Genomic DNA, 23833 nt, shown 5'->3' with positions numbered 1-23833 from the left:
AACTAGAAGCAACAAATCTGAGAAATGAATCTGAGTTATTACCAGATTTTAAAAATGGAATTGGAAGACAAAACATTAACTTTATAGTCTGGATGTGGGCCAAGCTCTGATCTCTTCTTATGGTACTTCTAAAAACCAATCAAAGACAGAAGTTGAGTACAAAAAATACAGCGATGGCATTTTGAAATCTAGAATTTTTTGGTCTTTTTTTTTCCCTGGCTCCACTGAAATTAAATATTGCATGTGAGAAAATACAGGTCTTAATCCTGCATCAAATGCCTCTGGAGAAATCTTTACAGTCAGAAGAAGTCTTTTAGGAGATAGAAAATGTTCTTTTTTAAATCCTATATGATAATTAGATGTTTATTGTTTTCCCTTTGTGCTATTTTATCACCTTATAATATTTGATCTTCACTGCATTTTGATAAAGGTCTGTGCTCAAAGATCATAAGCACAGACACCTTAAAGAAGATGAGTTGTAGTGCCTTGAAACAGGTTGTTCACTCTCCAACTGTAAGAAAGTGTTAGTAACTACCAACAAGTCCCCAATCATCTTTTGCAATCTGACTAATCAGGATTTTTCCTCCAAAACTATCAACTTCTCTTCTTTCTCTTTTGTAATGTCAGATCATCACACATCCCCCAGTTTTTCCATAATGGTCAAAATGTGAATTTCTAATGTGAAGAACAAGTGAGATGATTAATCACCGTCATCTTTCCCAGACTTTTGTGCAGATCAGGAAGAAGCTGTGTGTAGAACTGAGTTATGATTTCATTTCCTTTGCTGGTCACCTTTAAGGTTTTTTTTTTTTCACTGTTAATTTAGCTTTTTTAAGAGCAACACTTTGTCTTTGATTACACTGTTCATCAGATTTGTGAATTTTAAGTGTTCATACCAGTGATTAGCATATCTGGCACAACATGCTCGCAGCCGTTCTCTCCTCTCTTTCATCAGTAAGACATTAGCAATAGGAATCTTGAGGCACAGTGTAGCTCATGCCATTTATGTACTACTTTAGGTACTAATTATCTGATGGATAGGTCCTACACCCACTGCCCAGGCAATGAAGGCACTGCCCATCTGCACCCAGGGCAGGTGGGCTCCTCAGCTGCCCACAAAGCTGCTGGGTTGGCTCTGGGCATCGTCCCCAGGAGCCGCAGCAGAACTATGTACAGCCCGGGAATGGGAGTTAGTGAGGCTCCTCTTCTCCTGGAATTGGTCCATACTCAACCATCACCTCATCCTTGGGCAGAATTGTGCAAGGAGGGTCCACCTTGCAGGCAGGATTGCCTGCAACCCTCCAACCTGTCTTCACCCACCTCATTAAGCTCTGCAGAGCAATGCTGCTTCCCCAGACAGAGCTATAGGAAAAGTGTGGTTACCTCACATTTTCAAGAAGACAGTATTTGCCTTTCCTTGTCAGAATGCACCTTCTTCATCTCTGTGCTTTGATAACACAGCAAGCTCCTGACTGAACTGTACTCAATAAAATCATGCTTTTGACTTGTATGTAAGTCTACTTTCTCCATCCAACAGCTGAGGAAACTGAAGTTAAAAGGTTAAAAAGAAAACAGGATTAAAACTCAGAGGTGAAATGCTTCCATTAACTTCAGAAATTCATCCCTGCACATTAGCTGCAAACTTGTCACTTCCCTCCTGGCTTTTAGCAGAGTTTAGGTGAGGTCACTGGAAGAATATTAATATTCTCCTTTATATCACTGGAAAGACTATTAAAGGGTAATAATGAAACAGTGCTGCTTTTCTTTCCCTCTGGGTTACAGAGGGGGAAAGATGGTACATTGATATTAAAAGAAAGGATAAATGTGATACAAATATAATTTCCAGTGAGAGACTGCTCTGAGATTGTGCCAGAGGCTGGGTTGTCATTATAAAACCTCCAGCACAAGGTTCAAATCCTTTGTAATCCTTTGCAATGTCACCAGGAGCTGAAATCAGAGTTACCGCCTTATTCAGAGTTTTGGGATATATTTTTCTTCTACTGTGAAAAATGGACTCAAGTGCAAATTTTCACTGGATGTTACTTTATTTCAGAGCCAGGCTCTTAATTTTCCTCCAGTTCTGGCTGCTACTTTAATTTTTTTATCAACTGTTTTGTTAGTCTAATTTCACTTTTTCTTTTTTGCCTTTGTGCCATGGAAGAGCCATATATAATTTTATGCAGGAGCTCCAGCATACGCTTTGCAAGGCAGTAGGGTGCTGCATGAGCAGTTTAAGACATAAATAAGCACACTGCTGTGAGCTCAGCTCTACAGCTTTTATGAGGCTATCAAACTATAAATAAATGCTGTCCTCGATTCTCAGTTACATGGCAGCCTCTTTGAACTGCCCCAGCACAAAGGCACTGTAAACCAGATGGAAGTATCTCATCAGGAATTTCCCTCAACCTCTGGAAAAAAAAAAGCTACCTAGTAATTAGAGACATTATTTTGTCTGTATTTTTGTCTGGGACAAAGGTTTTTCTTGTATTTTCCCAAGGAATCTCCTCTTTCCGTGCCGTGGTGGGAGGGTGGGAGCTGCAGGACCTGGCCCGGCAGAGGTCACAGCACCCAGCGTGGGGGGCACCTCCTGCATCCTCCTCTTCCTCCTCTGTTTTTTTTTTTCTTTTTTGTTTTTCTTTGCCTTAATGAGGCTGCCCTGCCTTCAGCCTGCCTCCCTTCAGGTGCTGAAAGGATCAGAGTTCAGTCACATCAAAGAACCGGTGCCTCTGCCTATGAATTATTTGTGCTTCCTTTGTTATCAGTAAGCTGAGAAGCAAATCTGTTAATTGTATGCATTATGACATTTGGCTGACAGCCACAGCAAGGCAGAAATCAGTACCCAGATGATAATAATGTTATAATCTCGGGGTTTAATTATAAAAGCCGTGCTGGCATTTAAGATCAAGATTTTAAACCGTGCAAAAGATCCCGCAGTTCTCTAAAAGGGCAAATAATAATGCTAATCTTGATACAAGGAAAAATATAATAAGAATAAGATATAAAAAGGAAGCTTGGGGGAATTATAGATATTCCTGTACCTATAGGATAACAGGAATTATTCTCTTAATTCTGGTACCTGGAAAGATGCCAGAAGAAATTATTATGTGATTGAATTATAAGGATTTAGAGGGTAACAAGGCGATAAAAGCAGTTATAACACCTATTTATCAAGAACAAATTGTGTCAATCCAATTTAATTTTCTTCATTTTTTTCAGGAATAATAAGGGATAAATTAGATACTTTATCTTGAGTTACTGATATGGTCCTATGTGATAATATTGCAAACAAATTGTGATGAAATCAACAGACTAAATCAACATCAATTAGGTGCCCAACTGGCTGAAAAAACAGATTCAAAAAATAGTTATTGGTGGTCAGACTGGGAAGCATCTCTAGCCTGTGGCTGCAGATCTGTGCTGAAAAGGTCACTCACAGTTTCAGGGAACACTTACTTTCATGCTTTGATTCAGATATTATTTCTTGAATCAATTCCATCCATTCTGTCCAGAAAAAATACACAGACTTGTGGCAGAGCATTAAGTGAGAGGATTCTTTTTAAGAAATTTGTGTTTGTATGAACATACAGGTAAGTGTCTCTTAAAAATGGTTCTCTGTGACAATTAGACATGTAGTGCTTGGACATGTTTCAAGTATCACCATAGCTACGAGCAGCCTCAGTACCTTTCCTGAAGTTTTGCATATTCTTCCAGCTGCCACTTACTTGGGGATTTAGGATTATCAGACTTCCAAAGGCATCTAATTAAGTTAAAAGTCCAGTTCCTACTTAAGCTCACTGTGCAATTTAGGGACTGAAGTGTCTGTATCACTTTTAAAGGTAAAACTTCAGCCTTAAGTAGTTTAGGCAGTCTTAAAGGGTTTGCTAGATGATGGAATCTCCTTCCATAAAAGCCAGAGAAAGAACACTCTTTGCTCAGCCCTCTCAGTCTCCCAGGATCAGCCCCATAACAGGTACAGTTCTGGTGATCTGAACTGATTTATTGCTGCCAGGGAAGGAGGAATTTTGAGGTTTTGAAGCTGTGAACACTTCAAATCAATTTATGTCATTGACCTACATAAGATAAAAGTTTAAATATCCTTCTGAGAGAGACTTTAACTATTTTTCTCCCTCCATCCCTGTGGCACCTTGTTTATTTTCACATGCCATCTGATACTGAGGAGCCTGAGTGAAGGCAGTCTGAGGTCTCACTATATCCTAGCATGGCCAAGTCCTGCTGGGATGTGCTGCTAGGCAGGCTCATGGGAGCTTTCCTAGCCAGGTACAGGCTGCAAGTGATGTAAAAGGAGACTTTCAGTGCAGAAAGACAGGCTGCTGACCTACAGGCTGCTCCCGTAGATGTAGGCTCCTGTAGCTGTGGCAGTGTTGTGTTCCCCTGTGTGCATCCCACTGTCAGCAGAGCCTGCAGCTGTCTCCACTCAGACTGCTGTGGACACAGCCTGGCCTTCCTGCAGCAGCTTCATTTATTTTCTTTCTCATTGCATTGCTCTTAATTTAAAATAACAATAAAATGGGACTCAACAAGACTCTCTGGGCTAGGAGAAACTTGGCACCTAACAGGGAGAATTTTGAAGCAGTCTGCAAAGCTCTAGAAACTGTGTTTGGGAGCATGATTGACCATTGGAGACCTGAAGATGCTTTGATCAGTTTTCAAAGCCTTTGGGTAGTTTCTGATTCCGGGAAGATTTGACAGTTTGAGCTCCGTTTACTGCCAAGACAGGGGCCTAGATGTGGGATTGGATTAATATTGATCATATCTCAGCAAATACCAGGCTCTTTTTTTAAAAAAAAACTGTTATAGATTCATGAAAAAAATCAAAGCAGCTGGAAATGAAAGACCCTGTGGACCATCTTTTCAAATATGCCTTTACCTGACCTTAATTTTACTCTAATTCAAAGCTCAGTGAAGTCAGTCAAAAGAATCCCATGGTTTAAGTAGAAAATGGATGTAGCTCTGTTCACAAACAAATACCTATAAACAAAGACCAGTCTGAGCCAATTATGTGCACTAATTGCATGAGAACAATAGAAGCTAAAGATGTACATACAGAGCCCATTTCTTTTATAGTTCACATATGCAGATCATTTTTCTTACAAATAAAAACTAATTGAAATCATAAAGTATTTATTCAGAGAAGGAGGATGCACAAGTTTTTTACAATGACAGATGCCAGCAGAAAGAAAATGTATTTCTAAAATGCATCTCAGTAGCTCTTTAAGTAGCCTGACAAAGGTCTTAGAGGTTTCTCTTTTTGCATTTCTCTAAATATACTGGAGAGTTTAGGAAAGGCCCACTTTCTGGAACAGTTATATCATACAGTGTAAATTGCACTGCATCATAATTAAAAGAAACATAATTTATTAAGTTGGTGCAAACTAGACCCTATTTGCATTTTTACAACAGAAAATATTGTGAACTCCTATTGCTAATATTTATATAACTCTGGAGCATGCATCCCTCTGGTGAGCAAATGCTAGTATGTAAAAACCTTAATATCCTCATCACTCAGCAGCAAAATTTGAATAAAGGGCAGATTGTAAATCCTTATAACTTTGACATCAGCATTCTGTTGATTACTGTTTGAATCCAGACTTCCCCTTAAATTTCTCAAGTTTCAATTTCAACCTCTATCAAGCAAATATCTGGGTATGTCCATATCCACAGAAACAAAAATTCAGAGCTACCCATGGCAACAACACAGCACCACCTCCAAAATGGCCCCTGCTCTAACACACATATTTGATACCTTCTAAATCTGCATTCCCACTGAACCCTTATATTGGAAATGTTCAGCCCCTTGACAGCAGAGATCAGTGCCAGGCACATAGATACACCCTGATGGGAGACGCAAGAGTTTCCCCAAGCTTCCTTTCTGGAAGCAAGTCCAGATGTTTGCAGGTTTGTGGAGTATGCAAAGCTTCCCACCATGTACAGACCTCAGGCACTGACATTTCTGCATCCACAGGCTGATCCTGCTTCCACACTGCTGGAAAACCCCATATAGCTGGAAACAGACCCCAAGTTTGATATTGTCCAATGGTTCCTGTCCTAACTTCTTTATTAATCTCTTACATTTCCTCTACAAACTGGACAGTAGGACCTGTAAGGAACTGAGAGAGCCTCAGTTTTGGCACCAAGAGTGTCCTACAGCCTCCTCCCCATGTCACTGCCTTGCAGCTGGCCCTGCATCACTGTATTTAGGTTCCCTCTCCAGGATCTTTAAGGGTTCCCCAAGACATACATTCAAGTGTTCCTGCCCACAAGTTTCCCATGCAACCAGCAACCTAAAGCAGCCTGGCCCTGGTGATTTCACATTGCCCATCTGTCCCAGCACTAAACTCCCTTTCTTTTCCCATTCTGAGTGGTGAAAGGATTCAAATGTACCTTTCCGACGCTGGGAGCGGCAGGTGTCCGTGAGAGTGGGTGGGAGAGGAAACAGAGCTCTGACACAGCAGCACAGAGCTTCTGGTGAGCAGTGAGGTGCCAGGGCTATAAATAGCCCATGCTGGGCTCCTGGCTGGGATGAGAAGCTGCTCCAATGTCAGGCACAGGGACACATTAGGACACAGCCGACTGGCACCAGTGCCGCTCTCCTTCCCCCTATCTGTGTGCTGCCTGCCCTGCTGCCTGCCCTGCAGCCTGCCAGGGCTAAGGAACAGCAAATTCCTCTTTGGGATGTCATGGCCACAGCTTGTGTTGGTGGCCCACCTCAGGAATTATGTCTCCCCGCAGACCTTGCCACAGAACTGGGCACATCTCTGTGTGGCAGCTGTTCCTGGGTGGCTGGAGCAGTTCCAGTGTCTGTGATGCTCAGACTGACTCCCACCTACCTCTGAGGTCTGGGTACCAAACCAGAAGAGATGCTGTTGCTCACTGACGCCATCCAAGTCACTCTCAAAGCCAAGGCCACTGGCTGTCTCCACAGCTGACAGAAATTTTCCCAAACTGTTTCTCTTCTACCCCTATTGCTCAATCACTAAGAGCAGAAGTTGTACATAAAAGGATTGCCAGCCAAGTGTTATCTGTATATTTTAAGGGCTGACTATCTTCTTGTTTCTGCTGGTGTAAATCAGAAACAGATCTACTAAATTGGTCCAGAATAGCGGGGCCACACTGATTTACATCAGCTACAGATCTTGTACTCTGGAAATTAAAGGGGAACAGAGAGGGCCATAATACACTATTTATATCTCCATATGTTTAAGCAAAGACGGAAAAAAGATTAAGCAAAATTCAGGGTTATAAAATTGATTAATGTTGAGCCTATACTTTTAGTTGAGAACGACATTAAGGGGTTTTCAGAATGTTCTTTTTTTAAATTGCATTAATTTATTTATTCACCGTACTAATTGGTTGATTGATCATAATAGCTTCTGAGAAAATTGAAAATGAAATGTATTTCCTTCTCTAGATTTTTAGTCTGATGGTTTTATTACAGAGTTTTTCCAAAAGCCATAGAGGAAGTGTACAGAAACATTCAACTGTTAATAGCAGTTTGTTGGTTTTAGAGGGAAAATTAAAGTACATAATTTTAAAAGAATATTTCATACCATTTGTGAACAAAACTACGAAAAAGATCAAAGTGATTAAAGTTTACTCATGTCAGAAAATTCAATAGATCAGATTACAAAGATATATATTGTCTAAACTCCCATATTGTTCTTATTAAAAGTTCAGTTTATCTTAGAAATAAAAATAGCCAATCTGATACCAGAGCTTTCACAGAAGCCAAGATGGAACAGTGAGCTGATGAAATGCCACAGCTGTGATAAAAATGGACCATATCCCCTAAATTGCCCTGTTCTTCTCTGACTTGGAACAATTTATAATATGGTGCTGGTTAACATGGAATGTTTATGTAATGAATTTTATTTATATGAAACCACTCCTCTACCATAATAATAATCATGTTTCCCTTACGGTGTGTTTCTTCAGGTAATTTCTATAATAAGCCTGTTTCATAAAAATACTAATGCTTTTAAGGCAAATTTCCTTTTATTGCTCATGAAATTCTGAATATTTCTCTTGCACATCACTGAATTAAGTGGGACACCCCATCTTGCAGTGGGGCAACCAGCTGGGCAGCTCTCAGCAGCACTTTATGATGATACAAATGGAATGTGTGCCACCCATATTTTTGCTGAATTAAAAACTCTCTCTGCTGTAAGCCAAGCCTGTTTTCACCCTCATGTGATTAAGTCATAATCCTTTTGTTCTGATATCATTATCTGTTGCCATGGTGATTTTAATTATAAAAATGAATGGCTGAGAAGTGGGCAAAGACAAAAGTTTTCCCTGAACTTTGTTAAGTTAATGGCAAAAGGAAGAGTATCTGTGGTAATTCAACAAATGTGTGATCTTTTTACACAATGTATTTTAAAACAGTGAAAAGGAATAGGCACCAGAAACAGAAAAGGCTCATTTGATGTGAATATGTCAGTGTTTAGGAAATATGTGTTGAATTCAATGTTTTAGAACAATGTTTTCATGACACCAGTACATTCTGGCGCTGCATTAACAAATATTCCCTTCTAAATCTCAACTTCTAGCAATTCACCTACTGGGAAAACAGCCCTTTTTTTTAGGAAAACATTTAACCAGTTTCCAAGAGCATGTTTATACCTGTACAGACTTTGGGAACAGCTACATTACAGTCACACTTCATCCAAGAGCAGGACACCTGTTCTGATGGGTGGGTGCACACAAACTGTCCATGGGTGAAGCTCTGCTGTGGTTTGCCATGAGCCACAGTCAGTTATAGCTGAACTTTAGAAGAGAACTGAGCTACATCAGCTCAGTTAAACTCTGACTGGCATCAGGATGTGGTTTTTCTTTGCTGTCACTGAAACATCGCACCAAGGTGCTGAACTGAACTCATGTCCTCTGTCACTCTTGCCGTGGTCCAGAGCAGAACCTCATCCTCCACTGAAAAATACACTGTGTTACATGGTTGCATCATTAAGTGGTGACACATCATCATAGCTCAGAAGAGATTCTCACAGTTGATTCTGTGAACCCAGGTGACTTCCCAGTGTGGCCACTGCTCTTCACATCTCCCATCTCAGCAGCTCCTCGAAGTTCCTCAGCCTCTTTTCCTGGAGAGCCGGACAGCCTCTGATTTGGCGACTGGTACCTCACATTTGCTTTACTTCCCACATGAGTAGTTCTGGCATGCTCATTCATCCACTTGGCACCAGCCATGCATGGAAGTGACTCCAGACCGGCTGCAGCAGGGATGGCACCGGCCCCACTCACTGCCACAGCTGCTCCCTCCTCCCAGTGCATCCTGTGTGGGCAGCTTTGGCATCCTCCTATCTGAGCAGAGAGCTGGAGTGCCTTCAGGTCCTGATGGTGGGGTTGGACCACGTTACTCTGGGTGCTCTACAAATGAAGACTCTTCTATTTGTATTATGTCAGGACCAGTAATGATGTTTTGGTTATCAATACAGTGCCAGTTTGGATACATAGGGAGAGAAAAAAAGCAGAAACACAGAGATTTCCAGTTTAATCCTGTTATCTCTTCTGTCAGTCCAGAGACAACATTGATTTTATTTTTTCTTTTCTTAGGGTAAGTGTTGACCTTTAAAGCAGACCAAGGGCAATCTCGAGCTTGCCTGTGACCACCGGTCCGGGGGGCAGCACCCTGCAGCCCCTCTGAATTGAAATCTCTTTCTGGCTCTGTCAGCTGATTCCCAGGTTGCCTGCCAGATAATGTGGCATGGCAGCCACCCGCTGCTTTTTCATTTAAATAAATGAGAAAGTTGTGGTTAAATTAACACTCCAGCAGAGGTAATAAGGACCGACTCAGCAGCTGCCATGATGTATGCAAATTGCAGTTTCACACATTAGGGGATAGATGTTGCTTAATTTGTAGGTCTTTCTGTCTTTTAAATGAAAGAGTCTCTATCAAGTTCAGGCAATCTTAAAAAAAAAAAAAAGGGCAAAAGAACCCCCCTGAAGTCAACTTACTCACAAGTGCTTCTAATTGCACCTACAGTCTTTCTTCTGGGTGTTCCCTCCTGAGCCCTGACAAGCAGTTATTGCTGAGTTACACTGCACTGCTTCTAGGCAAAATATCTGTTGATTTCCAAAGAACAGAGAGCCTGATTAGAGAGGTACTGCCAACCCTTTGGTATAAACAGAAACCTGATTTTATTTGCAGTGGTGCCACAAACCAGGGACTCAACATCCATCAGGGTTTTTTCCTCTGGAAATGAAACTGTAATAGAGCAAAGGAAGAGCTGTGATAGCTGCCAGTTAATCAGACAGCAGGAATGGGCTGATAGGAGAGTACCTTTTCTCCTTTTAGCTCAGTAGAGATGGGAATGGAGATGCAAAGAAGCATGTAACTGGATGGGGTTTGTGGAAAGGTTGTTCTGTGCATTAGTTTTAGTCCTCTTTAATCTCTGTAAGAAAATTATGGATATAACTGTGTTAGGCTCAAAAGATTTCTAAATGGACACTAAAACTGAAACTCAGAAAGGGAAGTGCATCCTCAGAATAGCAGAACTTGGGGCTATTATGGCCACAGACAGTAGGAATAATTAATGTTTTTCATGGTATCTTCTGTGAGAAGAAGCAAAATATTAAAACATTCTAAATCAAATTTCAGCTGGCTCAAAATGCTGAGGCCACAGATATAAGGCTAAAAAATTACTTGAAACTCAAAACTCACTAGGTATTTTCCAGGTTTTATTCAGAAAGGCAGAGGTTTTCTTCTAAAATAGTTCCTGTTCACATGATTTGGGGATTTGCCTATCTTTTTTGCTCTTCTGACTTAGACAGTCAGTTCTGTCTAAGCTATTGCCACAGGGGAGAAGATGCTCTTTCCTCTGCTCTGGTCACTCCTCACAGCATCTGTGAAGGCTTCCCAATTCCCAGAAGTGAATGCATGGTCAGGCTGGTTTCCAGCTCCCTTTTGCAGGCAAAGCTGGCATACATCTTCTCCACACTGCCCTTCCAGCCTGACTCCTTCTGTGATTCTGTGAAGATGATGCTGGTTCATACATGTCCACTCCTGAGCACTTAGATGGAGGTGGTTCCTCTCTCCCACTCCCATGCTGCACCAAGGGTGACTGGGATTTGTAATGTAGTGCTGGAGCTCCAAGCCACGTGGTGAAACTCTGTCCCAGAGGGACACAGCCAGCCTGAACTGTCTGTCCAACCATGGGTGTCACGGCGACAGGGAGACAGACGGTCACAGCAGGAACACGAAGGAAGGACCACCAGCAGGGCTTTATCCTCACAGAGCTCAGTAAATGGTGCACATCCTGACTCGGGCTGGGCACCAGATATCCTCCTGAGTCATCAGGCTGCAGCTTTGAGTTCACCTGTGAGGGATCTCATGAATTAGGAGGTAAAAGCTTAGAAAGATCTCCAGTACCGTCTCCCTTTTAACTGCCCACCTACAGTTGCCCATAAACATGCAGCTGATTTTGCTCAAACCTTGCAGCTGAGCATAGTGGTTTATCCTAGAGCAGCAGTATATCATAGAAAACAAATAGAAATTAGGATCCTTTAGAAAAAGTAAAATTTCTTCTACTTTTCTTCACAAAAAAAGGATGAAGAAATGGAGCATCTTCCAAGTTACATCCCATGTGGCAGTCTTCCAAACCTCTTTCCATATGTTCCTAAGTGTTGAAAGCCCAAATGTTCCCTATCTTGCTGCCAAATTCTCTAGCTCAATCCAAATGGCTCTTACAATACAGTTGGGTATTGTCTAGTGAAAAAAAAAAATCCCCTCAGATAGATTGATAATTAAAAATATATTTGATCATCAGATAGATATGAATGGCCAAGGGGTGCTGTGCTGAATGAATCATTCATGCTCACATATTTCAAAGCAGAAGGATATCTTTCTAATCTTACTGGAGTTGCCCCAGAAATCCTTGATTGTTACAGAACATATTGCTGAAGAGATTTGAAACTGGGGGCAGAGGCAGAGGCAGAGGAGCCCCAGCAGAGCTGCAGTGCCAGGATGCAGTCTGGGGTACGTGTCTGGACTGGGTGCAGAGGGAGGTGTTGGACATCATCATTTTGGTTTCACTCCTGTCGCATTTCAGACTGAGCCCCACAGAATTAAAGGCTAGGAATTTATCCTTGTTTTAAACCCAAACATAGCTGCTGCTGTAGTCCCATCCCTTGCTGGTATTGAGGTGCTGGGCACAGGTGTCAGGGTGGAACTGAGGACACACACATTGTTTAGCATGTCTCGCACATATTTCACAGCCCAGGAGGGAAAGAGATGTTCATGGTCTCTGGCTCAGGTGCTGAATGTTGCAGCTTCTCCTCTACTCAAAACCTCTCAAGCTCTAGGAATGATGGAGCTTCATGTAGATATCTCCATCCATGAGCTGAGTCTTTGCTCTTGTGTCTGAAAGTGTGGCATCTCCAAACCTTAGTTTCCATTTAAAAACTTACTGTAACTCCAGAGGAGAATCAGTGATCTACTGGGAAAAGTCAACAAGTAAAAAAACCCAACACATGCTGATATCAAAGCATAGTACTGTGGACTGGAAGATTCCTGTATGCAGGAGTTCAGGAATCCCCTCTGACAGGTCTGTAACAGGAATATGAACTGACATTACAAGCCCAGAGCAACTGCAGATGCCCGTGACTCCAAAGCACAAACAAACCCACAGTACCTTTGCTGCATGAGAGTCAATGACTGTAGCCAAGATATAACGGATAACTCATGTTGGAGGAAACAGGATGAGGGTTGTGGGACTCCAGGATACTGTAACTTTTGATGTTATTAACAGTACATGCTGCTAATTGACAATAAGATCAAATGAAGGGTGTTAATGGCCTTGGGGCTTGAAGCCATTCATCTCTAAAGCCCATGAGGGCCTGGTAACAATCCCTTGTTGTCCTGAGATATAACATTGTCATCTTTTATAGGAAATACTTTGACTGGGGAAGCTTTGTCCCCTTTTTCACTGCAGTGCTCATTTGATTTCTCCTTCCTCTGTACCTTTGGGTTAATTATCATATACATTAATTCAGCCTAGGAGAAAAACCAGTGAGTGTGTTTTCCTGCACTAGAAAGTATAAAGTAATTGTAGCAGACACTGTAAAAATTAAATAACTGAGAGGGAACAATTATGAACCAGATGCAAACAATAATGACTGTGGTGCTTAGTACAGAAGAAGTCATGTGTGAATTCATGGTATTAGGGCACAACACTGAGCACAACTGGACCTTAACTCTGTTGGTCACTTGGTGCTACCAAGTAAAAGAACACTCCTAGGACCAAGTAGTGTATCTGGGATAAGGTTTCTGCAAGACATGGAGGTACTGCCTAGCACCTATAACAGGAAGGCAGAGTGTCTGCTACAATCCTCTTGCTTTTCCATACCATAATGTTTATTTTTTCTCTAATGTGCATTTCACACAAGGGATGTTCTTTATTTTCCCTGGTACTATTCCTGCTTTATATCAGTGTGAGCAAGAGCAGGATCAGGCCTCCAGTTAAATAACTAATGCAGCTGTTTTGCTGAAGCAGCTTCCTGGCTGAGAAATGAATCCAGTCAGCTGTGGATAACAAACCCCAGTAATAGAGATTTCAAAGATTTCATACATTAATTTTTTTCTTAATATTTGCAGAGTTACTTTTCTTACAAAATCTGTTAGGCAGATGTTAGGAAGCAATTACTGTACATGAATCAGAAAGAAAATGAACATCTTACAATGAACACGTGTGAGTGGACTCAGTAGAGAAACTGATGATAGATGAGAGAAAAATCTAAAATATATCTTAGTGAAATCTGCCAGAATTTCCCTCAGGGTTATAAGGAAGAAACAGCATAAAGCAATGTCTTCTCATGAGCCATGTGTTCATTGTCTTTCCAAAACAAGCAGCCCACTACCTTTTCTGTCAACAGCAGAACCATACTCACCATTTGCGGAGAGAAGTTGGCCCTGGTCAGCCAGGGAGAGTTCCCATCAACACCTAACAGCCTTTCAGGCAATTGCATCAGTGACCAATGTGGTGGACAGAACTAAGACACTGCAAAACTAAAACACTCTCTGATATCACAAAGTATCCTTAGATCATGGAGCACATAGATACGACTGATAGGACTGATCATATCCGTTAAACTCTTGTCTGCGTGTACAGAATGACTGTAATTTTTATACATAAATACAAAAAATCTTCAAATGATGGTGGCAGGAATAATAACACCAGGAGAATTGGGTAGAAAGCAAAATTGTAGGGAAAACATTGCCCTGAAGAATGCAATTATCCAGGCTGTAGTTTTGTTCAGGACACAATATTCCCTACATTCCCTACAAATCTGAGTAATCTTCAATGACTGAAAAAGTTACTGCTTCCATTGTACACAGTGCTTTAATAGATAGATTTTGAGATGAAATGGGAATTAGTAATGGTATAATTGGGTAAACAAAATTAGGAGCATTAAGAATGGATTCTGCCCTCAGCTTGCCTCCAGTGTTGAGTCCTACTTTTCTCTGCCCTGATTTCTCCTACACAAAAAAAACCCAACAAACCTTCCTTTCTCAAGTACTTTGAAATCTCAGGTTCAAGGTACTAAATCAGAGTTAAGTAAAATATCTTCATAACTAATAATACAAATACTGTGTGTCTTTTTCCATCACTAGCAGTCAGTGCACTTCATAGTTGAGATTTGTATAATTCCCTTTACATCACAGTGTGGCTGGAACAACCAAGGCCAAGTACAGAAATGATTCACCTGTACTGTGAAAGCTGCCTTAAGATGCCTTTTAGGGACGTAAAGCAGACCTCTGGATCATGCTTATTGTCACACATAAAATCAATTTCATTCAAGAATTAAATTTCACATCAGTAACTATAGCCTTCTAAGTTCCATTCCATCGTTTATAACCTACAAACACTGTAAACAGAAATGCTACAACAGAAGATTTTAAAATTACAAAGCAGCCAGGATGCTTAATATTTCAAGTCTAATTTGCAATATAAAACCTCATTTTGAGAACTGCTATGAAAGCATCGGGGTTGGGTGCATTTTAGAACAGCATTTGTCATAAAAAAGAACTTGAACATTTGGGTTGCCAAAGCAGAAACAAGCACCACAGACACATTTTACCCTTATGGGGATTCATCAAGGTTGTGCAGTGCAGCTGTTGTCTTAGTAAAAGAAAGTATCGGCCCCTGGCTGAAGGAAACAGAAACATAATTATGTTATGATGATCTGGAAAACGTGCAAGGAAAAATTGGAATGCAAAGCGTGATAAATGAGGCTTTGTCAGTTGCAAAGCAGCAAGAAAACCAGGCGGCACAATAATAACTCTCCTCCAGTCAATGCTTCCAGTTTGGCTACCAAAATAAAGCACCACTCTAACCACAGCAGAATAGCAGTAGCTTTTGGCTGTATGATTTAGTCCTACTACAGTGACTCTGGGTATGGAGAGTGGATTACACAGTCAGCCTTAGGAATAGAAATGAGAAAAGGAACGGTCAGGCACTCCTCAAAATTGAGACCATAATTCCTGCTGGAGAAAATTTATAAAGTCGTCTTACCATGATTTTTATGCATATTAAAATTCAAAGCTTAGGACCTTTTCCATTAGGATGCCTTTCAATTATGTTTTCTGCCATCAAAATCAAGGTTACCCATATTTTATGAACACTGCTATGGCCACAAACAGTCATATAATGGTAAAATAGGAAATGCCATCCTGTAACCCACTCTTTAATCTGTCTGTCCTCACAGTGACAAGGACAGGATTTCCCTTCTTGTGCTGCAGCAATGTGGTTGTCCAGAGTATAAACCACTGAAGTTTATTCTCATGATGTGAGTGAATCCAGAGGGAAAATTGGGCTAATTATATACCAGCACAGGAAACTTTTATTTAGAAACCAATACTGGGCTGCAAAGATAAAAAGGAACAAATGTTTAAAGAAAACCTCGAGATAAAGGGGAACATGATTGAGGGGAAAAAAAAAAAATCAGACTAAGGGGTTTTTGGCAGGGCTGCCATGCCCACATGCTCTCAAGGCCCAGCAGAGCTGAGGCTGTGCCCTCTAGTGCCGGCCACCTGCAACACTGCGCTGAGATACAACACTGCTGAGCCTCTGCAGTTCCAGACCTCTATAAGAAAACTATTTATTCCCAAGGCAGATCTTCTCTCAAGCAAGAGGGTTGCTAGAATCACTCCATCAACTTCCCTTCCACAGAAAAAAAACTTTAGGGCAGAATTTCCCCTTTCGTTTTGAATTTCCTGCCTTGGGAGGATGCCTTCCATACATTTCATACTAAGAAGGTCTCAGAACTTGTTACTAATAATCCTCTGGGGTTTTCAATTAAACAAACAAACAAAGAAAAACCCCTAAATGAACGACCAAACAAAATGTGTACTGTTTCTGTAATTAAAAACAACCAGCTCTCAAGTTAACATTTATGTAGGATGGGTCATCTTCTGTACATCAGTTTAAAGGGCTGAAAGCTATACTCAAATAATGTAATTTCAAGTGTGTATTTTTGGCCCTGTCAAATAAGGAGCACAAGCAAGATACGAATCACTCCACTCATACAGTCACTGTTTGGAACCTGCAGCTTTGCAAGTGATTTCTAATGACTGTGATTTGCAGAATTTTTATTACCTACAAAAAAATTAGGACTATTTTTACCACTAATTATTCTCATTTACATAGCAAAATTACTTTATTACTTGACTGTAGTTTACATGTAGGGGTATTAAACCACTTGTAGCTTAATCTAATAATTCCATTTGCACAGATCGGGGAAAGTGAAATCACTGATGGGCAACAAATTCAGTGGAAGCCTGCAAACAATTTCTGTGATACTAAGATATGCCTGTGCTTACCCTTCAACCTTTCTCCATTTCCCTTGGCAGTAATTTGTGAGGAGGTCCATGAGGTTGCACAATTGCAGACTAATGCCAAGCTACTTATAATTTCTCCTGATATTGTTAAGATTAAATGCTCAGTACAATATTGTCCTTTAATATTTTCTTCCTCAATTCGATTTGCCTGACACCAAGCTTGTTTTTTGGCTGTAAGACATTAAAATAGATATTTTATCATAAAATAAGAGCAGTTCATGTCAGCCCCCACTCCTGCCTCATCCCTATACATGTCTTATTCAGGAATACCAACAGGCAAGCAAAGGCAGATTACAGAAATAAGTAAAGCTGAATGACTGGACTCTGTCTAGGGATTCATAAAAAAAAAAAACAGCCAAAGAGAAGGGCAAATCCAAATTAATGACTCTAAATCGACAGCTTTAGTGGTGTTGGCTTCTTTCCTTCTCACTTGATTTTAATTCTTCCTCTTCATGCTTCATCTCCCATCATTTCCCACATGTTCTCTTGCTTGTGCTGTCTGTTGCTTTCTCCAGCTGCTCCCTGACTACTGTAACTTCCAGGGTTTTTCTGGTTTTGGAGCAGATATTTCCATAACCACATACTTCTTAGATATTTTATTATTCTTTCCTCCTCCCCTGTTATTTTTTCCTCCTTCTTGCCAGCAAAAGTTCACTTTGTGGCCCTGATGAGCAGAATCCCAAACAGTTTAGCACCCACACCCTATCCAATCCACTTCTCAAACAAAAATACTCCTTTGCAGCTTAAGGGCATGGTATCCTCAACCAGAGCAGAAGGATCTACCTTTGCATGCCAACAGGATAGGATCCATAAAAAATTCATTTTGTGAACAAAAGCCTAACGGCAAAGAAAATTCTGTCTCATTCGCTTACCCCACCATCAGAACCACATGCCAGTCTGCTACGCTCTTTTCCCTTCCCTTCCCTTCCCTTCCCTTCCCTTCCCTTCCCTTCCCTTCCCTTCCCTTCCCTTCCCTTCCCTTCCCTTCCCTTCCCTTCCCTTCCCTTCCCTTCCCTTCCCTTCCCTTCCCTTCCCTTCCCTTCCCTTCCTTTCCCTTCCCAAACCTTCCCAAACCTTCCCAAACCTTCCCTTCCCAAACCTTCCCTTCCCTTCCCAAACCTTCCCTTCCCAAACCTTCCCAAACCTTCCCTTCCCAAACCTTCCCAAACCTTCCCAAACCTTCCCTTCCCAAACCTTCCCAAACCTTCCCTTTCTCACTCCTTGCTTTGATAACAAATTTCATTATAAATGTTTTCTCTGTCATTCCAGCAACTGATTTTTTTCCTAAAATTTTTTTCACTTGAAGGTGTATTCCTTTTCTCTGTACTCCTTTGTGTATCTTGGGGGTCATTGGAGATGCTGAAGTTAAGCAGGGCTCAGCCTTTAATAAACCAAACACCCTTCCCTACAAGGCTTGAGCAATTACTGAGTCAGTGTAAAGATTCACCAGGTGTGAATCTATTTTTTATTAGAAGTTGATTTAGCTTAAACTCTACTTCCAAAACATACTTCACTCCACTGAGACAAGAGAACATGTTACAGTCTCATAAATACTGCATGCTCAGGCATCCCTTTGATTTCTCACAGGGAGCCAGGATGCAGTAATTGCTCTGCTAAAGCCCGGTGTACACTCTGGATACCAGCTAGGTGAATTCCTCAGACCCAATCCAGCTTTCTCAGGTGCCTTTTCATTCACAGCTTAAACTCCACAAAATAATAGGGCAACAAGTCAGCAGTTGCTTCTCATTCATTTCTTATTATGTTAACCTTGGCATGGGGGGGTGGGGGGTGTGCTACCTATGGGAAGAAACCTCCTCAAATTCCTGAGAGGCTCAGGGAAGCTGAGGAGAAGGGAAGGAGGGGTCAGCTGATTCTTCACTCCAGTGCAGTGGTGAGGGTCTGGGCTTGGAAGAAAGGGCAGGCTGGACCACAGTTCTGCTGTCTCCAGATTTAGCTACACAGAGGTTAACAGGGTATCAAGGACATTGTGTATCTGGACTGACCAGGCCAAGCTCTCAAATACAGGATCTCCCCCTTGTGTCCTAACAAAGGTCATTTTCCTTGAGATGCTATTTTTAACCTGAATTTTAGAAAGAGATTTTTTCCTCAACTCCCTTCACCCCTCCGTGGCCCTGGGAACTCTGATATTCCCAGCACCACAGCAGGAGAGGAACCTGTTCCTGGCATCAGATTTCATGGGTGGTTGTAGGGAAGCAGTAAACTGTTCCTGGCAGATAAACTGTGAGCAGGGGAGGAGGCTCCTTTCCTTCTTTTTTTTTCTTAATGCAGTTATTATCTGATCTGTATCCTTTAAATAAATATATATGTCCTTGCTTCTACCAACTGTGGAGCTGGCTTGTGATAACTCTTTAATTCCACCCATCCGTGCTTAGACAGTAGCTGGCCCAGCAAATGGTACATCTCCAGGTACAGCTCCCAGGGCTCTTGTTAAGACTCATCTGACCTAAATCTCGCTCATCATAAACAACCATAAATGTTGGTTTTGTTTATTTTTTTTCCAAACAAGAGCAGTTACGGGAATATGCAATTTTGCTTTTGCCATTTATAACTAACACCCCCCCCCCCCCCGGGCATTTAATATAAATGACAATGAAAGAAGAATAAAATAAGGTCTGGTTTTGATTTCCTTTTTATTTTTATATGGCTCATCTCTGAGGTTTTGCATTTATTGTTATTATTGTTAGCACATTCCTTTTTTCTTTCCTCAGCCTTTGTTCACAGATTTGCACTTGAAGAGCACATTACCTCACTTTAAGAAATAGGGTTAATAGCTGCCTCTTCTTAGAAAGGCTTGAGATTTCTAAGTATATGTAGATGTGTAAAAATTAAAGAACTTGGTGAAACGTGAAAGGCCTGAATCTGTGCTCAATAAATGCTAAGCACTTACCAGTATTAAATGACAAAACTCTGTATTTGGATACCTTAAGGCTGGGAAGCTATGTTAGCTTCAGGAAACCTTGCTGTGACAATTTTTATAAGCAAGTATCATATACCACCAAACAGGTCTCACATTACAGAGTTGCAGCATATGTGTTGCATACCATCTACGGTGATTGGGGCACTATTAAAAGATGTGCTTATAAATTATATACTGTATTCATGGTATTTACCGTGAATGAGGGTGCAAAGTAAGGGGCTGGGGTGCTCCTCCGAACTATCATCTGAACGATCTTTTCGGTGTTGTATCAAAGCCTGAAGTGATGCACATCTAGACGCAAACAGCGAAGTTTGGTGTCGGGATCCCAAGGAGCGGTTCGGACCGGGATGCCCAGGAGGCAGCAAGACTCCACGGTCTCCCCTCCCTGAAATTCAGCGCGAGAAGCCGCCCACGCCGCCGGGGTGCCCCCTCGTGTCCCCCAGCCCGCAGCAGGCAGCTGAAGGGTCGCTCCCACGGCCAGAGCCCGGTGCCGGGGGGCTGCGGGAGCGCTGCTGCTGCTCCCCCCGCCCGCGACCATCCGAGCACAGCGGGGCGGTGGACCGGGCCGGCTCGGACCCCCCTGGGCACACCCGGGGAGGGGGCGGACGTGCCTCCTCCCTCCCCCCGGCCCGGGGGGCACCGCGGGGCTCCCCCGCTCCCCGCCCAGCCCAGCCGAGGGGGCGGCAGCACCGCCCGCCCCTCCATCCATCCATCCAACCACCCACCGCCCTTCCGCCGCTGCCTCCCTCCTTCCCGGGAGCAGCCGGTGCGCACCGGGCGGTGGAGCCACCGCGCTTCGGTTCCGCCGGGGGACGCGGGGCGGCCGCGCTTGGCCGAGGCGGGAGGATGCGTGTGCGGGGTTGGCGACCTGGCATCGCGTCGGTGCTTGGATCCTCCCTCCTCCTTCTCCTCCACCTCCTCCCCTCCCTCCCGCTCCCCGCCTGGCAGCGCGGGGCTGGGGAAGTTGCGCTTCCAAGCGAGATGGCTTCGCAGCGGCGATCGCTTTGAGAAAAGGGCTCCCCCTCCCTCGCCTCCCCCCCGTCGCCGCGGCCTCCGAACTGTAAGTGGCAGGAAGGAAGTAAAGTTGCAAACAACCTGCAGCGGCAGGAACTTTGTGAGCTGCTCCAGCTGCATGTGTTCAAGGTGCCTTTGATGTACGTGCAGCAGCTTCTGGAAAGTGGACTGCAGCTTTCTCACCCGCCAGCCCTCCCTCTCCCCCACCCTTCCCAGCCTCCCCTCCCACCACCGCCACTTCAGCCCACACACGCAATTTGTTTGAGAAGGAAAAAAAAAAAAGTGATGAACAAGAAGTGGTGAATTACCCAAGCGACTTTCCTCAAAGAGCGAGCGAGCCGGGGAGAGGAGCCGCGGCGAGCCCCGCGCAGCGCCGGGAGGGACCCGCCGGGCGCCCGCCGGGGACCGCGGGGCTGCCGGGGTGTGAACGCGGCTCCGCAGCGGGATGCAAAAAGCCTTATCTGCTTGCGTTTGACTTGCGATGCCGGCTCCTCACTAGAATGCAAACCCTTGCACAGGATGAAAACAGGTTTGTGGCAAATTCTCCTGGAAATGTTCCGCTCCCTGCCGCCGCCACCTTCCTGTCTGAGATGTCAGAGGAGATCTTAATGATGACACGGTGGCAGATACCTCTGCTGCGTACCCTCCACTGTTCTTTGGAAATGTTCAGGCAGAGGGAAATCTTTTATGCAGCTGCCTTTTCATATCTGTAGCGACTGCTGCACAATCTGCACTTGATTGCAGTTAAAATATTCTCTTTAGGATCCGTTTGACAAAATGATGCAAAATAAACACAGATGGGAGAAGTGGGGGAGAGAAAGCTATAATGAAGTACTGGTGATGGATTGATTTTCCCTTCTTCCCCCTCTCCCCCCAGTGCTCTACCTCCAAATGTGAGCCTTTTCTGAAAGAAAACATTGCTACATCTCTGTTTTAAAGCGAAGATTTTGGGGGCTTTTTGGCTGGGGTTTTGGAGGGAGGCTCCCATCAGTGATGCTTGCCTTTTTGATTGACTTTCTTGAATGTCTGTGGCTATCCAGCCTATCAGCTTTTATCTTGGTTCACTTGTTTTAAAGTATGTCTTGTTTCTTTCAACACCTTGCAGGTCATTCTTCCAGAATGCCAGAGGAAAGTTCGCCAAAGCGGAGTCCTCAAAACATCCCATACAAGGACCTGCCCCATATCATCAATGCTGATGGGCAGTATCTCTTCTGCAGGTATTGGAAGCCAACAGCAACTCCCAGGTGAGCACTTGAAAGCAAATGTCCTTTTTTACTATCAGTAAATAAGACTCTATTCATGTAATTATTATTTATAGCTTGACTGACATTACAGGGCTGTCTGCATGGAGCTTTACAGAGCCACTGAGAGAGATTTCTCTCATCTGAGAGAGCCTCTACTGTAAAGACTGTATTCTCCAAACGTTTACTTTCTCGAGTCAACCTTACAGATGTAAAACACGGAGTCACTGTCATTCCATGCACAGCTGGCTTGGTTGGCAGTTTGGTTTGCTACCGAGTGGCTCTGGCAGGTGGCTGATGCCTGTCAGCAATAAACAACTAAACTAATGGCACAGGCAGTTAGGGAGGGGTGGGATACAGGCTTAGAGATGTCCACTCTTTCTGAGTTTCTCAGTGTCAACATATGAAACATCAGCAACATCTGACTTTGGTTTCAACAGTAGTAGCCGAAATCTCAGGGCAACAGGCAGAATGTTTGACAGCGTTGTTTTTTGACCGTTGTTTGGTTTGTTTTAAATTATTTATAGTTTGTAAATGATTTAGGAAGCTTTTTCACAGTCAACTGCAATTTCAAAGCTGTCCCATGTAATAAACACAGACGAAGAACCAGACAGAGAAAATTTTCTAATATTTTTGTCATAATTTAAATAATCCCTTTACTGTAATAGCTTTCTGTGCTGATTATGATCTGCTATAGAAAGGTATCTCTGCTACTCCCATAGTTATGATCTTCCAGTATCTGCTGGCTTGGCATGTATTTATGCTGCCACTAGTTATTTATGTAGGTACCTACTTCATAAAAATCTGGATATTGTTTTATTGTTTTCTTTTTCTGTAAGCCAACAGGAAGAACTGTGTTGATTTTACAGAGCTAGAAAACAGTCACAGGAAAAAGTTGTTCAAGCTGTAGTAGGGAGTTAAACTTTATCCTTGACCACCCAACAGGTTAGACATCATCCTGTGTCCGAATCTGCAACTGCACTGAGAGAGGGATACGTGTCCAAGTTAGCTGGCCTTGGGTTTTATGGCTACAAAACTAAGGGACAACGGGAATAACATAGGGCTGGGTGAGCACCCAGGTAACGTAGAGGGTGGACAAGCACTGAAGTACACTGTCCCCAGAGGGGAGGACAGTGCAGCTACCTCACCACGGCTCCATCACACTGGTTGGGCTGTAGGACAGGGGTCTGGCTTAAGATCACCTGGCCCATTTTAGAGTTTTCGAGTTACTTCTACTCACTGCCTTTCAGAAACAAGGGGGAAAGTTTTTGGCACCGAGGCATTACACACAATCTTTGTGCCAACCTGAAGATTTCCTCTACAGAAAACAAACGCTGTGAAACTAAGCTTCTACTGTGAAACCAGGCTGTCTTGTATTATAATGCCAGTTAATCATTAACTACCCATGACCTTCAACACCCAGTTGTGAAATTGCTTTTTTTTTGTGTTTAATTTTTTACAAAATTAGTAGTGAGAGGATGGGTCTTTGTTCCAGAAATGAAAGGATGATAAAGAGCTGAGAGTTAAAACTTGGTGTCTAAGTCCTCTGGGTAGTTAATTTTTTTTAGAGCTCTGTGCACCAAGCAGTTAATTGAGAGTGAGCTTGCCCTAGTTTTGTGACAACAGAAGTGGATGGAATCAGTGTTGCTCATTTACAAGTAGTTCCCGAGTGCATGCATGTGTGTGTGTGTTTGCGTGTTTGTGTATAAGGAGGGGGTGTACTGTTTATTATTAGCTCTTAATGCATTGTTATGTATGAGAGAGATGGTAAGT

The 23833-nt window shown here is 42.7% G+C and overlaps 2 protein-coding genes across 8 annotated transcripts in view; one reads left to right on the top strand and one right to left on the bottom strand.

Annotated features, from left to right (window-relative positions):
• The window catches only part of KBTBD12 (kelch repeat and BTB domain containing 12), a 41534-nt gene extending 35052 nt beyond the window's left edge, over positions 1-6482 (bottom strand). The window contains exon 1 of one of the 2 annotated variants that reach the window (XM_032699592.1): positions 6403-6482. The gene's annotated coding sequence lies outside the window, so the exon portion shown is untranslated. Of the gene's footprint in view, positions 1-3453; positions 3554-6402 lie in introns of those variants that run through there. The other variant, XM_032699593.1, reaches the window with a different exon arrangement.
• Positions 1-23833, top strand: part of MGLL (monoglyceride lipase) — a 107081-nt gene that overhangs the window by 22997 nt on the left and 60251 nt on the right. For 4 of the 6 annotated variants that reach the window (XM_032699595.1, XM_032699598.1, XM_032699596.1 and 1 more), the window contains exon 3: positions 21925-22063. In XM_032699595.1, coding sequence (XP_032555486.1) covers positions 21925-22063 — 139 coding nt within the window. Of the gene's footprint in view, positions 1-20663; positions 20866-20898; positions 21349-21924; positions 22064-23833 lie in introns of those variants that run through there. The other 2 variants (XM_032699600.1, XM_032699599.1) reach the window with 2 other exon arrangements.

The sequence above is a fragment of the Chiroxiphia lanceolata genome, chromosome 11, assembly GCF_009829145.1.
Source record: "Chiroxiphia lanceolata isolate bChiLan1 chromosome 11, bChiLan1.pri, whole genome shotgun sequence".
Classification (NCBI taxonomy): Eukaryota; Metazoa; Chordata; class Aves; order Passeriformes; family Pipridae; genus Chiroxiphia; species Chiroxiphia lanceolata.
This window is presented reverse-complemented; position numbering and strand designations above follow the sequence as displayed.